Source organism: Eupeodes corollae, chromosome 3, assembly GCF_945859685.1.
Source record: "Eupeodes corollae chromosome 3, idEupCoro1.1, whole genome shotgun sequence".
NCBI lineage: Eukaryota > Metazoa > Arthropoda > Insecta > Diptera > Syrphidae > Eupeodes > Eupeodes corollae.
In genome coordinates, this window is record NC_079149.1 from 8,287,129 (window position 1) to 8,306,287 (window position 19,159).

The 19,159-nt window shown below is 30.0% G+C and overlaps 1 protein-coding gene across 4 annotated transcripts in view; it reads left to right on the forward strand.

The window, feature by feature from the left end:
* The window catches only part of LOC129952047 (protein grainyhead), a 295,779-nt gene that overhangs the window by 236,561 nt on the left and 40,059 nt on the right, over window positions 1-19,159 (forward strand). For 3 of the 4 annotated variants that reach the window (XM_056064472.1, XM_056064474.1, XM_056064473.1), the window contains exons 4-8: window positions 3,959-4,078; window positions 4,602-5,006; window positions 5,615-5,844; window positions 10,016-10,178; window positions 18,636-18,747. In XM_056064472.1, the coding sequence (XP_055920447.1) occupies window positions 3,959-4,078; window positions 4,602-5,006; window positions 5,615-5,844; window positions 10,016-10,178; window positions 18,636-18,747 (1,030 nt within the window). The remainder of the gene's footprint in view (window positions 1-3,958; window positions 4,079-4,601; window positions 5,007-5,614; window positions 5,845-10,015; window positions 10,179-18,635; window positions 18,748-19,159) is intronic. The other variant, XM_056064476.1, reaches the window with a different exon arrangement.

Genomic DNA, 19,159 nt, shown 5'->3' on the forward strand with positions numbered 1-19,159 from the left:
TAGTTAGTTATTCATGAATTAGTTGTTAACTTTTAAATTATTATTTATGTACGATTTTTATAGTAGGTTTATACATAAACAATGAGCTTTGGGCGGATTGTTATAAAGAGGAAGAAATCAATATTTGCAGGTAGTTTGGGTTAGAGATTGTGGGGTATAAGTATCTTGCTTTAGTACTCTCAATACTTGAATTATATTAGGATTACTTTATATATATAAGTCTAATTTTTAACACCTCATTGAAGGAAGCGCTTCTTTTACAAAATCAATTTTACAAAATAACTTTGATATTGTTGTGATTTTTAAATAACATTAAGATCAAAACATTTTGTCTTCAAAATAAAGAAACGCTTATTATAAAAAAAAAAAACAAATTCCCTTAAAAAAATCGAAAGCATTTACATCACTGGAGCAAACAAAAATTAAATGACTAACTTAAAATTTACCCACTAACCTTATATAAACCAGTTCTTTTAGAGATATTTTCTGAAAAACCAGTATCTTCAAATATGTATATATATTCAGTTCAAAAACACCTTCACTACATTTAATGATTATACTTTTAGAATCATCATCATAAACATGATACCTACAACAACCACAAATCGATACAAATATTAACACTCCATTATTGTTTTATAGTTTCAAATTCTTAAACTAATTATATTTGCCTTTAGGGTAGAATTGGCAATCATTAAAAATAAAACCTATCAACCTGTCCTACCTAATATAAGGTCCATTATTATAGGTAACAAACTTTCAAAAATCAAAAATAGGAATCGAAATAAAAAAAGCAAAACCTGAAATAAAATTTGAATTTACAGTAAAACACATTTTAAATACCTAATCGAATAATGGCTAAAGAATTAACCTGCAATTATATTTATATCACTAATTAGACTCCAAAAATCTATATTTAGACTAATTTATATTTAAAACCGGTCTTGCCCTTAGATAGGTAGTCTTTTGTTATTTAATTTCTTGTATCTCTATATTGTGATGATGTTATTTTAAGGTAAACAATTTTAACAGAACGTAAGAATTAATTTGACAATACTATAAATTCAACTAACTCATTAGATGGAACAGAACAAATTCCAAGAAGAGAAAAATATCCAAGGACATTCTATAAATCTCAAATCATCCAATAAGTCTCGCATCTCTCACTCATGGAGTCTGCAAAATTTCCGTAAATTTGGTTAATTAATTTTGTTGTTGCCAAAAACAAAAAACAAACCATATCTCTCCTTTGTTTCTTTTTTTTCTTCAATTTTTATTTTGTTTCTTTCAAAAAATCTCCACTCAAATAATAAAATTTAATCAAAATAAAAAAAAAAAAAACAAATTTAATTCAGCTAATTTACACATTTTGACCATTTCTCGATATATTGATGATGGTTGGCTGTTAACTCTTTTGACCAAATAACAACAACAACAAAAATACAAACAAATAAAGACAAAATAAGAAGAAACAAAAATGTTAAACAATAAAAATGGCGCGATGATGGGTTTTTGTGATTTCACTCTCTGTTTCTTGAGATCCAATAAAAAAAAAACAACCAACCATATAACACACTCGGATACACAGATGGTTTTTGTATAAACATTTTTATTGCACCCACTTGAAGATTTTATAACACTATTTATATAATTTTTGTATTCATTTGGTTTTGTTGAATATTCTTATATTCATTTTTAGCTGAGGTAAATTTGAAAATGTCTGACACCCAACATTAGCTGATAATTCAATTCTTTAGGATTTGGTTTCTAGACATTTGATGTTTTGACATTTTGTTTGTTTGTTTCTTAAGAGATTAAATGCATTAAAAATACACATCTTATGCATTTTTGTTGCTAACCTAATATTAGTTTAAAATATTTAATGTTTTAGTTGCTTATAAATGTCTGCCTACTTATTTTTGTATTTTATGTTGTTATTATCGAAGGAATGTTTATAAGGTTCTTGAATATGAACAATTAACATCATTTGTGTAAAATTTTGTGTAGGTACTTTGATTTATAAATAATTTGTTTAAGAATATTAATATTCATCCAAGCAGACTAGATTTTATATTTTTAAAATATCTATGATAATTTTTATTTAAAGGTCAAAATTGATTTTATTTATTGGATTATATTTAGTTAGGAACATTTTATTAAGATACGGCGGCAGCTGCGATGATGTATACAAATTTGCATATACATTTATACAGTTTTATTCTTATTGACTATAAGTTTATCATTATATTATAACAGCAAAATATAAGAAGAAGAAAAAAAAACTGAAATAATAAACATTTCCTGCATATAATATAGAATATTAAGTGTGGCTTTAATTAAGGTTCAAAGAACGAATAAAATCGAGGGTCTTTGTGGTTTAAGGTTAATATTAAAACAATTAATGTTTGTAGCATTTGTTTTATCTTGTTATAAAAAATTTAATAGAAATTTTTCTGTTTTTACAGAACTTTTTAGTTTTTAAAATAAAATTACAAAATGTAGCAAATATTAATATACTATTGTCAAAAGAGTATAACCAAGTTTTAATCCAGCTCTTTTGTTATAAATTTTCATCTAAAAAATATTTTTTAGAAAATATATTTTTTTCAACAAAAGTGCTTCCCTTAACTACTTCTTTATCCTTTCTTTATTTGGAGACTTCATAACAAGAATACACAATTCAAAATATATTTTTTGTCTGAAGTAAGCCTTTTATTGAACAGCAAAATTTTGCATTCCAAAAAAGGAAATGGAACTAATTCATCCAAATTTCCAATACTCATCTATTTAACCTAATTTGCTTATATCTAAAAATGTGAAAATGTCAAAGTATTTAGTTTTATTTTATTTTGCTTTGTTTTAATTTATTTAATATTATTTTATTTATTAAAGAAAAAGTATTAACAACAAAAATGTTTGAAAGAATATAAGAAATAAGGTCCTTTTATTGACAAATACAAATATTCTTTATACACAAATTTTAGGTTAGTGTCACAGCTTTTCCTGCTCTTTTTTATATTTCTTAACAACTTCACTGAATTAACAGCTACATTTGTGTAAAAAATTCACATGAAGTTTCGGTTTTCTCTCAATAGTCAATTTCTAAAAATTTCAATTGTTAATGGCTTTTATGTGGTTAATTTCATCAGAGTCGTAAATTGTAACAATTGACCTTTTTTAGCCATTAAATTTATTTATTGTTTTCGTAACGACTTCAAACTTACATTCCATTGGTTTTTGTTAACATTATTTTCATTAATAGTGCTTTTTCCTATGGGGTTTTTTCACCTTTTATGATGTCTCGATTCATTTACTTTAAGATGGCAATTTTATTCACCTTGTGGAAGGCTACACACCTGCAAATTAATATCAATAATATAAACTAACAAAACAAAATAAATAAATATATAAACCACAAAAAATAATGTGTAGTGTTAAATAAAAAAAACAAAATAAAATTCAATTAAGTTCGCAACTCAGGTCTTTCATATACATACAAAAATATTTCATTGAATTTTTCATTCACCTCAAATTTTGTATGGCTTCGCTTTCATTTACTAAACAAAGTATATTAAATAGTAATTTGTTAAATTTCAACATTAAAAATTTTTAGGTTAAATATAAGGCATTTGGGGAGAAACCTGTCAAAGGTCAATTATCCAAAAATTAAATGTCTGTTGAAAACATTATAATTTGGCACGTGATAATATAGTGGGAGATAACAATCTTTGACCCTCAATAACATTAAACTTTATGACTCTTTTGTCTTTTGTTATGTTTTTTTTTTGAACAATTCAATTAGCTACCTGTGTTAACATTATTCATTTGACAATTCACTCTTGATGGTAAGGAGGCAAACAAAATACACATACAAATGAAAACAAAAGTTTCTTACATATTATGAGAGCTAAAATAAATTATTATATGAAATCAATGTAAAATTTGTTTATAATTTTAGGTATTAGTTGTACAATCACCTACGCCATCAATACAAATTAAGGATCCACCACCCAGTCCTGGAAGCCCAACAAACGAAACCATGTACGCTGCCGGCGGCAGCACACAAATTTACCTCCAGGTAAGTCACCATACATTTCAATTTCGGTTTAAATTCAGCTTAATTACTCGGACAAAATTTGCACATACAAACAGAAAAGAAACAAATAAATATAACATAAAAGAAGAATTGGAATTTTAATGTTCAAACATAAATTAAAAACTCATTTACACACAAATATGTCTTGTCTATGTAACAGAACTAAAAATTGTGAATGTGATGATGGTGGTGGAATTTTGCTGACCAATATTTTCAAGAAAAAAAAAAGAAGAAACAAAATTTGGTTACCAAAAATTCTCTTAACATCTCATTAGTAAATCATTTCACTTTTCATATAATAATATAACCAGATTTTGTTTGTATATATATTTTAATTTCACTGTCTCTCTTTTATATTTAACATTTACTTCTTCAATCTTGTTTTGTATGTGTGTTTTGTTTTTATTTTTTGTCTTTTGTTTTATTTCGTGACGTGCTTTTAACAACAAAATTCCTTCCTTATTCTCCCCTCTATAAATGTATATTCTTTCTTCACACCATTCAGGGACCACACCAGACAGGTTCTTCTGTAACAGGTGGATCAAATGTTAATACACATAGCCCCAGCCCTGGACCATATATCTCACCGGATAGCTATGGAATGTACACAACCCGTCTTGCAACCGGACCCAATTCCACATTCATCTCGGAGCCATATTATCGTGAATACTTTGCTGCCGATGGACAAGGTGGCTATGCGCCCGCAACACGCACCGTCTATGGCGATAGTGAGGGACCACAACCGGGTACAACCTATGAGGGCCGTTTTACAACATCACATACTAAAAATGGTACACCTGTCTATGCAAAAACTGTTACAGCAGCCGGCCTCACAGTGGATTTACCAAGTCCCGACTCGGGAATTGGTGCTGATGCTATTACGCCGAGGGATCAAAACAATCTACAACAGGTGCGTGTGTAATTGAGAGTAGATAGAGTTTATAGTTGAGCCCAACTATATCTTTCATCCCCTACAAAAAAAAAACAAATATCCCGTCTTATATAGAATTTTGTATAATTTATTGTAGTTAACATAATTTAACAACCAACAAAAAGTATTAACAGCAATAAATATTCATTCCAATTGATTTCGTGTTTGAATGTTTTAAATTAAAAAAAGAAAAAACAACAAAATTTCACCACTTTATTCGCAATTGAACAAAAAGATGTAATTTGTGTTATTTGTGTGTGCTTATTTATGTTTTGCTGAGTAGAGTGGAGATTTAAATCATTTAATGATCAAAAAGAAGAAGAAAAAAAAGACGACGACAGCCAACAACCGACAACCAACGACGAGGACGGCGACGATGACCATGACCACACCCTCTTCTATACTAATAGTAGTTTTGCCAATTAGTTAACCTTTCTCCTCTCTTTTAGTGCCTTTTAGATATCTTTTAATTGATTTTTTTTTGTTGATGTTGCTTCTCCTGTAGTTTTGTTATTTATTTGTATTTGATCAATCTCTTATTTATTTTTATTCATTTTATTCTTTTTTTTTTCTTGTGCTCCTTACAGTCATTCGATTACACGGAACTATGTCAGCCTGGTACATTATTAGACAGCAGCGGTGCAATACCAGTTTCAGTAACCAGCATGCAACGTGCTGTTAGCATTCATGGTGGTCAAAATAGTCCAACAACATCGTTGAGTGGTGGTACACCAGGGACACCAGGAACGACACGATCAAGGCCATGGCATGATTTTGGTCGGCAAAGTGATGCCGATAAAATTCAAATACCAAAAATGTAAGTTTTGTTTACTTTTGTTATTTTTCTCTTACTTTTTTTCAAGTATAAATTTGATGGGGGAAAAGAAAAAGAAAATTTAATCAATTTTTTTTCGAGTTCGATGCTCAAGTCTTTCGTTTAGAAAAAAAGAGTACTTGATATGTCATACATAGCTTATTTGGTCTGAAATATATAAAAAGCAGCCATAAATATGAGACTGTAGAAAATGTAAACTTTTAATCAAGTTCTTACAACAGCTCTTTCGATTAGTTTAAATTTTAAAAAAGTTGTTAAAAATATTTCAGATGGAAAAATACACAAATGGATCTTAAAACCTTGATCTCAACGATCAATTCTATAGTTTGTTTAGTTGTAAATTGGTTATTTTATAGAAACAACTCAAAGATCCAATCTAACTCAAATCTTACACGCCTGAAACACATGTTTCTGAGTTTGATTATCAAAAGTTGAATCATAAATCTAAGAACTTGTATGCAATCTTATAGTCTTGTGTGAGTTCTTAGCTCAACTTTTTTGTTTTGATTAAAATCGAACAAATGGTGACACATAACTTCCGGAAATCTCTCATTTAACTCAAACAAAAAACAGACGTACAAAAAAGACAAACTGATTGCTCATCAAAAAAAACAATCAGTGATCTATATACGAGGGCAAATATACACCAAATGTGCATAAGTTGAAAATCTATATATATGTATATGTTTCCCTCTATCTCTAAATTGAACAGATCTATTTCAACTCTAAGATGCGCAACGGTAGAATTGTGATCGCCAATCGTTTGTGGTGCACTGTATAACGTTTGTCTCTCCATCTATCAGACTTTGTGCAAAAGAAGACTGGACTTTTTTTTCTTGCTGCTTTTTGCAATTTGAAACTGATTTCCTGGACACAAATGACAGCCAAGTTGAGGCTGAGTAGATAACGTTCATCCTACTTGTTATGGTGTATAGTGTATTATATATGTACAAACATAGAGATGTAGAGTGGTCGGTGCTCCCATCTCCCATCTACCTACTCACGTCACATAAATTGAATTTTCTTCTTCCACCAATAACAACAACAACTGCTATAAATCCGATGCTGGTTTGTCTTGTAGTGGATGCTGCATGCAGCACTGCACTATATATAGGTAGAGTATCTACCTTACTGCCAAACGTTATCTCTTTCTGTGTTTCGACGAACAAAACAAAATATATATGTATAAACAAAAAAAAATGAAAATCGACCGTACGACATGTGACATGTATTATATTAATAATGTATATGATTCGATTTCCTTCTAATAATAATGCGCGTCATCCCGCGATCTTACCGCCCAACCAAACCAACCAACCAACCAGCATATTTCTGGTTTCTTATTCATAACTTTTTTGTCATATTTTCTTCTTTTTTATATATTTTTGAAAGGTGCTCGCTTGTACTTACCACCGAGCGTGGAGTTTGTGAGCTCTATGTGTGCTCTGATAGTTGTCAGCAAAAATGAAGAATCGGTGGCCAAACCACACCTTGTAATGGAATTTAATCTAACACTAAAGTTGTCTTTCTTTTGTACCTATACACAACTTATATGCGATTAAATACAAATCGAATAGTGGCATTTTCAGAATGCAATTCTTTTATTTTCCTTTGGAATTTTAGACTTTCTGAGGGGCTATTAAAGTAATAAATCCACAATTACAACCTTGGTCTTGATTTAACGGACCAATCAGGTATTTCTATGTTAGGAATCTGCATTCTTCTTACCCAACAAAAAACACCATTTTACCAACTTAAATAGCAATCGAGATAATTTAAAAGAATGTTTTTGACTTTGAAGTTGAACGTATGGTTTTTTTCTTTATTGTTGTTGTGTTAAAGAGGGTGGTTTAACTTTGGGCTTCAAATTTATAAACGCATTTAACTTACTTGTTACTCGCGTCTACTAAATCACATGTGGCGCTGCTTGTTTAAGTGTGTGTATGGTGTTTGAGTTCATGTTGTCTGTTGCGCGCCTGAATGTAAACTTGATATATAAATTACCAATAACATTCGAGACAACGAAAGCGCATGCGCGTTTTAACAATATTCAACAACACCCCACCCCACTAACCAATTGAAATACTCCGTCGTCTCAAAAAAAAATGTCTGCCTGTTCGTCTATCTGTCTTTGGGTTTGAAATGTGACCACGAATGTGATTGCAGCGTTAACGACGACGACGACGAAAACGATGGAGGAGCGAGAGACACGCGTTAACATCGATGGTGTCGATGCTCGCGCAACGAGACGACGAGGTGAGACGTGACGTGTCGCGACGACCGAAACAACCGACGCGGTGGTGGTGGTAGGCAAAAGTTCGATCAAACAAAAAAGAGTTGTTATTTTTGCTTTTTTGAAATTCTATATGGGAGTGCGAGAGTGGTGTGTGCACACGCGTGACTCAAAAACAAAATGAAAAACACACTTTTGTGGCCATATACTCATACCTTACCCAAGACTAAGAGTCAATCAATTTTTCCGATATTGAATTGTATATCCCTATTCAATATGGCGAGCGATCGATGGTGGAGACTTTGGGGGCATGATGATTATGATTATTGGTGTTAAGGCATCAGGCCTTAGAGCCAAGTGCGATGTCTGCTTTATGGTTTGATTCAAATCGAAGTGTATTTTATTTGAATTGAAACATGAAACTTCAATCGAAGTGTGATGTATGGTCAGTCTTGTTAAAAAAAAAAAACTATCTATGCACGAGGTAAACTACTTGAGATTATATATCGATAAACAGTGCGTAGAATTCTATGAAGCATGCATGTGTCACAAGTGTCACACACGCCATAAAATTTGTTGAGATACATAATATTAAACTAATTTACGCAAATATGTTACTTCAAGTAAAAAAATCATTATAAAATAGTTTTATATATGGAAATATTTTCCTACATTTTTATTTACATCGACCAATTAAAATCCTACACATTTTTTCATTCTGTGATAGTTTTTTGCTTCCGGAAAGTTTGTTTTAGTTTTGTTCGTTATTTTTAACAAAGAATTTGAAACGACTTTGAATATGAGGAAAAGTGTCGATATTTGTCTCAATTTTAAAACCTCCTACAAATGTGACACCTTTTTATTTTGTTTCAAGTTCGAGTTGACCGTGAAAAAGTTAATTACTTAATTTTACTGAAAGTTATTTGAGCTCGCTAATTTTCTTTGTAATATCAAGATTTTTATTCAATTCTGGAAGCATTCTTCGATTTTTTTTCAATTGGACCAAAAATATAAGCTAGAACTTGACCCACACTGAAAAATTCCCTTTGGTGCCTTTTAAGTTGTTGGGCATTATATCAATTTAGTGGAGTTTTTTAGAACTCTATTTTTTTAATCAAATCATTTTGAACTTGAATTCAATACCTTTGTTTGTTACAAAGATTTTTGAGCCAAAACAAAATTGTTAAAAATTTTAAGTAGGTTTTAATTCTTGTTCAATGATTGTTTGAATAAATATGTGCTCAAGATTTTTGAAAACCAATGTTTTTAGTTTTAAGAATTATTGCTGCAAAATTGAATTAAATATTTAAAAGGTCATACACTATCCTGATTTATCCTACTCTTTTTTCGTAGACATTCATGTTTTAAAATAATTATAAAACTGGTAGTTAATTTTACCAATTATTGTATATTAAAATATTTATCCCATTAAACGACTATTCAAAATCACTTGTAATAGCATTCAATAAAAATAAAATAATTGCATATATACAAATATGAACACTTTTATTATTATAATCTTTTTTCACAGGATTAAGAGTGATCATTAAAACCTCCATAACTCTGAAACTTGTAAAAAGCTTATCAAATGAGAAAAATCTTAATCGTATTTATGACATTTAATTCCATAGCAACATTGCTTGCGGTTATTAATATAAAAAAACGACATTTAAAATAATCCTATACTATACACTGGTTTTAATTATTTACAAAAATAACCCACAACTGAAAATAAAAAATATTAAAATCAATATTTAATTACACCAAGATGCAATAACCTCCATATTAAAAAAAAAGGCAAATTTAATTCATATATTCAAACCACTTGTCTCAGTTTATGACTTCAAAAAATACAATTTAAATATTTGCTTTTTATGATTCATTAACTAATTTTGTTTGCATTTATTATTTTTTTCACAGATTCGTAAATGTAGGATTTAGATATCATCTAGAAAGTCCGATTAGTTCGTCACAAAGACGAGAAGACGATCGAATAACATACATCAATAAAGGACAATTTTATGGCATCACATTGGAATATATTCCAGACCAAGATAAACCAATCAAAAATACAACAGTTAAGGTAAGTCTAATTTTTTTTTAACTAAAGTTGATCACATCACATCAAATCACATCAAAATCAGTTAGAAATTTGTCATGGAATTCGTTTCCCTTTTTTTTTCTTTATATTTGATATTTGAATTTTCAAATAATACAAAAATCTACAACAATTTGTTACACACATTCAAATCCTTAAAACTCATGAATCACCTTGTTTCGACAAAAATTTGCATATGACCATACGTTACAAGAAAATTCTTTCTCTGGCCCATAAGAATAAGTATAAGAATAAGACTAAGGCCATCAAGATCATGACGATGATGATGATGATTCTGAATGATGAGGATCCTTTTATGTGCGCGCAGATGCTCTAAAACAAACAAAGATTATTCGTCGTCCAAGTGTAACACACGTAACCCTTTTTGCAAGCAAGGAGTCGTATTCGTTCGTTATACCTTTTTTCAAGCCTTTCCTATAATCATTCATCATTATATAAGATATATTTCGAAAAGATCGCCGAAACAGAAATATCTTATATGTATATCCAAGAGCAACCAAGCAACACAATAAAAAATGATTTTCTTATACTTTTTGATGAATCGTTTGCATAATCAAAAAAGACAAAACGCACTTATCATCGTCACAAGATCATCAACGTCATTCTTTCTTCTTTTCTGAATTTATTTTCATATATGAAGACGACGACGAAGACGATGAGGACGACTATGGGATGATGATGGTGCAGATCATTGTGTGGTATCAGAAGAATGTCTTGTGTTATGTTGTGCTTGCTGATGGCGGCCCCTCTCAGGACTCTTCTTCCTTCCGGGTACGGTACCTCTTTTTTTCCACACACTCACTATACCAACAAGGATTTATGCTTGCTCCTGGTATTTAAGTTCTTGTGTGTTCAGTTCCTGTCATGTAATTTGACTCACCCTCAATTTACCATCATCGCATCACCAAAAGAATGACAGTCATCTTCTTCGTATTTGTATGATCCTTAAGAAGGAATTTATTTTCTCTTTCAAATAGGATTTATTTTATTTGATTATTGTTTCTGGATTTGTAATGTGTGCTCCTGTTTCAAATGAGAGAAATCAGAGATGAGTGATGAAAGATAAGAAGAAGGAAAAAATATGCTTGTATCAATTTTTATTGTTAGAATTTTGTATGTTTGGATAAGAATCTGAATATAAGAGGGAGCTTCTTTATTTATTAGAGGTATACACAAGGATATTCGTATCCTTAAAGCGCCTATAGGTTTCTTTTTCTTTTATAATGTTTGCTTTTATTTCTATGCAAATGAATTTCCGATTTTTACTCGTGTATGTAGATGTATGTTCTTATAATCATTTCAACAAATATATTGTTTAAATGTAACGCGGAATTGTTTACTTTTGCAATTTTCACATGCAATTCAAATGAATAAATTTACCTTTTTCTTAAAAGAGATGGGAATTTTTTTGTTAAAGCAAATATAATGAATATGATCTTTGAAGAGTCTAGATGTTTATTTCCTTTTGGGAAATTGATGATGATATTTCAAAGTGCCTTAGGCGATTCAATTTTATGAATTTTTAAATGCGATCCTAGAAAAAATCTCTGCGTTTCTTTTAAAGAGTGGTTCAGTTGGAAACCGGAGATTTTCAGAGCCCCACCAGTTCAAGTTAGCAAAAGTTAAGAAATATCTATTAGGGTCTAGTTTCTATAAAATTCTGTGCTTTATGAAACTATCTAAAATTTACCTTTAATTTTATGAGAACAATTTTGCAATTTTATTTCTTTAATGATCACTTCAATTTTTTGGAAGAGCACGTATTTTATACCTTTATTTAGTTTGAACACTTTGTCTGTAAAATTTATAACCAAAACACCTGATTCTTTATTTTAAATTTATTTCAAGTTTCTATGCAAACTCTTATCTTATCTTACGTGTCTTGTTAATTCAATATCTTGTTAATTAGGACAGAAAACGATTTCAATTATTATTTTAGTTGGTTTAGTTACCAGAAGCGCATTTTTCAAGTTTTGTATTTTTAATAAAAATAACGTATTTTTAAAATTGAAAAAAAGAAAGCATTTAGAATTTTTTTAGCCACTTTCAAAGAGTAGTCTTCTAAGCTTCTAAAAAAAAAAGCACAACGATGTTCTTGTGATTAGGACCAGTTTCCCAGTTTTGAATTAAATGAGAGAACAGATTTTAATATTTATTCTGAAACGATCTCTTTTATTGTCTTAGTAATGTTTGATGATTAAAAATGTCTTATTTTTGTATTGTTAGATTTTTAAATAAAACTTATATTGTTTGTAAATTCGATAGCTTAAAAACGGGTCATAATTTGTTATCGAAGCACTAAGTAACTGCATACCAAAAATTAAAACAAAAACACTTTAACAAATTTCAAAAATAAAAGTACTTTTTTTTAAATGTTAAAGTATCGGAAATATTTTTATGAAGTTCGTCAAAACCAGAAGTGCATTTTATTTCTTATGCAAACAAAACTTCCAACTAGTTAGAAATAAAAATATTGATCTCATTGAAAAACGTTTAAGTGTCTGTCCAAGATGGAAACGGACACACTTAGGACAGTTAAATGGCCCATTGTAGGACCACATGAATTTTGAGGCTTCCTCCTAAGCTCAATGAAATAAGTTTGAGTCCCTTACGAAACCTGAGAGGCTGATTATGCTGATATGATTAAGATCGTTAAGATCGTTAAAGACGAATTATCCTCGGTAATTCTTGCGTTTTTGAGAAAGAGCAGGGCATGTACAGAGAAGATGAAGAATTGTTTCGAATTGTAGATTATGACACCTATTATCGAGCTTGCAATACTTTGTGGAAAAGTCTTACGTCTCATCATAATGAAAGAAAAACAAACGTACAATTTTAATTGAAAAACAACAAAATGTTTTTCCGCTTCCGGTAAATAAATTAAAAGTTTTTTTTCTCATATTTCCGATTTTCAATTATAAACCACTCTCAAACAGTTTGTCAAAATGGGACTTTAATTACAAGAGTAAAATGTCTTAAAAGAATATTCGCATACCGTAATACTGTATAATCATAAAAGCTTCAAATTTCGAAATATCAACGAATTAAGAAACCATCGCGCCATGCATCGTAATAAAATATCAAAACGTTTTACATTATTACAACATCAGTTAAGTGTTCTCATGAAGATGATAGTTTTTTAAGTTTATAACAACCAAATAAAAAAATTAAAAACAACGACAACAAACCGAAAAAATTATATATGAGAGACTTATTACTCATATCAAAATCATAAGACACACATCGTAATAAAAACTCTTTGCCGCTATAAGCATTCATATTTTTGTTGAACGGGCAATTAACAAGCTTTAACCGTGAAGGCTTGAAAATATATATACACAATTTTTTTTCACACATTTTTCTCTTGTGAATTTTAACAATAAAAATGGTTTTAATTACACAAAAAGAAAAGAACCAAAACTATAAAGCACGGTTGCTTCGCTTTTTTTTTACACGCACATTAAACGACGAAGAAAAATTAGAAATTCGACATGAAAAAAAATCCTTTTTGTGTTCCAGATTTTATGTTTTGTAGGTAGGTAAAGAAATTTATAAAACGGCAGCGGCTATTCCCCCTTTTTTCTGGTGTTTCTAGCGCGTTTGACTGTTTTATGGTCCAACGCCCTTTTGCTTGACTTTACAACCAACAAAAAAAACAGAGAAAAAGAAGAAATACTCTAAACTCTAAGAAACCAACTGCAGCACGTCTTGGAAGATTCGCAGCATCTTTCTTCGATGGCGATGTATCCTTTTTTTAAGTACTTCATCATCGTCCTTTTTTTGCATACACAAATATTTTTCGTTACACTGTTTAATGATTTATGCAAAGTCTCCGTGAAGGAAAAAAGGGTCCACATATCGTTCTATATCCATTAAATCACATCAAGCAGCATCACAGGGAGAAGAAAAAGAAGAGAAGAAGAAGAAGAAAAAAAAAAAAGGATCATATCCAAGGTTGATTCGTTCTGATGATCCTTTTGTTCGATGCAGTGTGGAAGGCGCATTCGAAAACAAATATAAATTAATCTTGACACAGTTTCGGGATCGTAGTGTAATTAATTAGATTTTTATGTTAACAAGGTCTTTTTTTTTGTTGATGCAACATTTTATGCATGTTTATCTACTCTACATATATCGTTATATTGTCTGTACTGATGTCTCCGAAAAGAGGAGAAAAAGAGTCATAGCCAGACGCTCAGACAAAAACGCTTCAAAAATCATTGATCGTAGACTAAAGCACTAAAGATTGAACTTGAGTAACTCACACTTGAAAGTCAAAGAAAACTAAAAAGAAAGTCTGCACTGGAATTATTTATTTTTAAGGAATTTCATAGATCAGAGAGAGAATTGTTTTAAGGCGTATGCTACACTTAATTTTTTTGTTCTTCATTTAAAGCAAGCTCAGTGTGATACAATTGCGCGCGCGCACTACCAAATGAGCTCCTCAGAGACTTCTTCCTTTGATCATCGAGCAGGCAAGCCAAGCACTTAGAGCAGGTTTCTTTTACTTTGCTGCTTGTGTTTTGTCGTCTCTAAACACGAAATAAAAGTGATGCGAAAAGATGTGTACCAAAACCCAAGAAAAATAAGTTTAACATGTTAACAAGGTGTTTCGATGCCGATATAAATCTTAATTAAAATTGCCAAGCGTAACATACTACAGCTCGCCAGTACAACAAACCTATAGCAGGCTATGAAGAGATAGCATAGGTATGGTTAGATCAAAGAGACCTGATCTATTACTATAAGATAGCTTGATGGTGAGGAATATATAGACAGACATAAGGCGGAGAGAGGGAGAGAGGAAACAAGCAGTGAAATTATAAATGCATAGCATTCCTTTTGTTTTTATTATATTATATATATTTATTTATAAAAAAAAATCCATGGCTATGTGCTTGAATGTCTCGCGCCTTAAAATGGTAAAACACTTTACCGTTAAAGGTTATTACTAACAGAAGCTGTTTTAAACTGAATTTAAAGCCAATCATGGAGAAAATATAATAAAACAAATAACTTTGATAGGTTTTGCGGAATGCCATCAATGTACTGTACATTAATATGTATTTATATATTTAACACTGTGAAAAAGAGTTAAAACAGGGAGGATGGAAGAAAATTGTTTATTTTTATTTTTTACTTTTTGGTCATCGAAATTGATTGAATTGAAATTGGATTGAATATTAACAAAAACATCAACTCACATTAAGGCGGCAAAACTTTGAAATTTTTACAATGTTGCTTGACTAAAAATAAAAAGAAAGACTGATTGGATTGGGAATTAAAAGATATCTCATTGATGTTGAAGGCATTTTTTTGTAATTGATATATATGATGAAGTCAAATGTGCTTTAAACAAACATAAAATAATTAAACGTTTAAATAGAATAAGCGAGTGACAAAATGAGTGTGTTATTTTACTTTTTCGACTTCTAAGTTATTTATTTAGGACCCATTACAACTCTTTTTGGATATTTTATTGCAAATATGCTTGCGGTGGGTCTCCATATACTTCACTTATTTCTCACTTGAATTCCTTACTATAAAACCCCAATTGTTTAAGTCTTATATCGAGCATTATCAACAATATTTCTATATTTGAGTATATCTCCCGTTGATATTTTTGCTAAGGTGATAAAATAAACCATAAAATCCGAAAGAAAAACGACATCAAAGTAAATTGTTTGAAAAATTAGCATTCGGGACCAAGAAACCCCTTTCCCCTCCTCTTCCAAACTTTTATGTTATCCAGTGTAAGTTTTAACAAACAAAAAATATGGAAGCACAATAAAGCACAGCAGTTACAAGAAAAAAAACACATCTAATAAATTAAGTTCGAACATCAACTCTTTTGTTTGATTTTATAATTTCGCTCAAAGGTCGATTTAATTAAGAGAATACAATTTTTGTTATGAAAATTAGATACAAAATATTACAAAACGATGTTAGTTGGTATATAAATACAACAAGTATAAGGTACAAGCAATTCTTAAGTTAATTTATGATTGATTGTAAAAGTATACATTAAGGTCTTAATTTATATGAAAGAGACTTTTAAAATACCAGAACACCAAAAACTAGGTTTACAAAGGAAAAGTACTCTTTTTATATATTCATAGAAGTGTCTTTAACAACCTTAAACGGTGATCATATTACATTGCTACCACTGTTAGATTATTCAAAGGCTTTTGATACTGTTAACCACTCAATTCTTTGTAGAAAGCTGCCAATTAACTATGGGTTTTCTTTAGAGTCCTGTAACTTGTTCTTTCGTATCTCAGTGGAAAGCAATAATGCATGATGGTCAATGGATACTCACATTTCTCAATGTTTTGAGTTGAGTGCCACAGGGATCTATCCTTGGACCAACCATCTTCTCACTTTACAGAAATGAGTTACCACAAGTTGATAAACATTGTTTAATTCATCTTTATGCTGGCGATGTGCAGCTAATGATAAGCTGACCTTTTGGGGCTAAAAATGATGTTTTAACGAACGAGGATCTGCTCCGCATTTTACAGTGGTCAAAAAAGAACGATATCCTGTCAAGTCAACATCCCTCCCCATTTATCGCAAAAACTTTGATCTATCGGGTTTAAACCTGTGGAAACTTGACGACGAAACCATTGAATATGTAAGCACAGCTAGAAACCTAGGTTAGTATTTAATCGCACTCTCACTTACATTGAAATCATCCAAAAACAACAACCTGATTATCTATAAGGTAAGCTGAATTTCCCTCATTCAACAAGGTCCTTAATTTAATATTACCCCGATACAATTTTCTAAATACTGAGCGTCAATTTTTTATTCATATTGTATGCTTTTGGAACTCTCTGCCCATCGCTATGAGAAGAATAAGAAGCATAAGTAGATTTAAATTTTTACTTTCCAACTATTTGGAAAATAATTGATGTTAAATGTCCTTTTCTTTTTATAAATATGTAAAAAGATATTAAATTTCCTTTTCTTTTTATAAATACGTAAATAGAAGTCTTAGGTATACAATTTGCATTCAAATTCTGAAATAAATGTAACAACAACAATTGCAACTCATGTCCTACCTTGTAAGTGATTTTTGAAATGAATAAAATACAAACATAAATACAAACTGAGAAGAACAGCAAGCATTAATTTCCAATTTTTTAAAAGCAACACAATTAGAAACTACCACGTTGTAAATCATAATAAATCCAACATTCCTTAAACATAAACTTACTATTAATTGTGAATGTGAAACACAAAACATATAAATGAAATCAAACAAAAGATTTGAGCTTCGAACTTATTAACTTTGTTATTAATGTTTTCTTGTTCGCGACAGGTCAAATAAAAATTATTATTAACAAAAATCATGATAAATTAGATCTTCCAATCTTTAAAAACAAAATTTAATGTTTAAGAATTTAATTCTCTGGCGTACTTTTTGAAAAAAAAATCAAATGTAATTTTCTTAAATTACAACTTAATGGTATATCGTAATTTTTTATTAAGTACATAATAATGTGTAATAAATGGCGGTGCTCCTTATTTCTATTTTTTTTCTTCTTTCATTTAAAATTTCCTCACACTTCAATTAGTTATAACTCTTTAATCGACTTCCTGTTCAACTTATTCCAATTAAGATTTATATATGTAATTTTTCGAATGTGATGCGATGCGATGCTATGATTATTAATTTCATTCGTTTTTTTTGTTGTTGTTGTGTAGTTGTTTTGTTTTACCTTTTTTAATGCGCCGCCTATTACAGTAAGTGGTAATTATTTAGATTGTGACCAATAGTTAACAAGTCGGAAAATCGCATCACTTTCCACTATTTTTCCAGCACTTGATTCGAATTCTTCAAGATAACTATATAATCATTTTAATTTTAACACACACACAGACACATACAAAAACACATATATGTTTACAAATTGTGTATAGTGGCAATCTAATGTGTTATGAATGACTGCAATTGTGTGTTACCAATGCAAGAGTTCGAAGTAATTTTCTTTAAATGACCCTTATCTCATATGAAATTGTTAGCAAAATAAGAAAAAAAGTTGTTCTCCTATTTGGAGTCTTGGAAAATATATACTATTTAAGTACCGTATATATATAAAGAGTGGATATGCTATTTAACTCACAACAACTATGTATCAAAAATGATTGGCACTATGAGATGAAATCAAAAAGCACTACCAACATCATAGATAGCAGACTGTTGGTGATGAAGATGATGATGGTGGCCTGATCGTGCACCTGGTGTTTGTAGAGTTTTTATTTATACATCATGCTATTTGTTAAGTCCAATAATATATTAGAAATTAAGAGAAAGAGATAAGAATTTGATATTTTTATTAGAAAATAATCAACCTACTCAAAATGTTAATTAATAAGAAACGACACTAATAACGGATTTTTATTTTATTTTTTCAGAGTGTAATCATGTTAATGTTCCGAGAAGAAAAAAGTCCCGAAGATGAAATCAAAGCCTGGCAATTTTGGCATAGTAGACAACATTCTGTTAAACAGAGAATACTAGATGCTGGTAAGTTATACTTTTTTCCCTAATTGTTTTCATATCGACTTTGAACTTGCATACTTTGAAATGAGATAAACTTTCTTGAATTAAAATTGTGTGCTGTTTTATAAATCAATAAATCAATATAAGACGAACTTTATAAAAGCTAAGAGATATAAAAGAATCATGACTAACTCAGTTAAAAAAAAATTTGAAGTAAGAACTTGATTTGTTCTTCTTTTATAATTTTTTTGTTAATTACTACGACTCAACATGTTTTGACCAATATTTTTATAATCTGTGAGATAAAAGTCAATTTCAAATCATAACAGTGCAAGGATTTGAGTCTTCAAGAGAGTTATCTAAAGAATAGATACGAACTTTACTATTTCACTTGAGGCGTTTAAAAAACAAAACATTTTCTGTTGAGTTTTCTTTA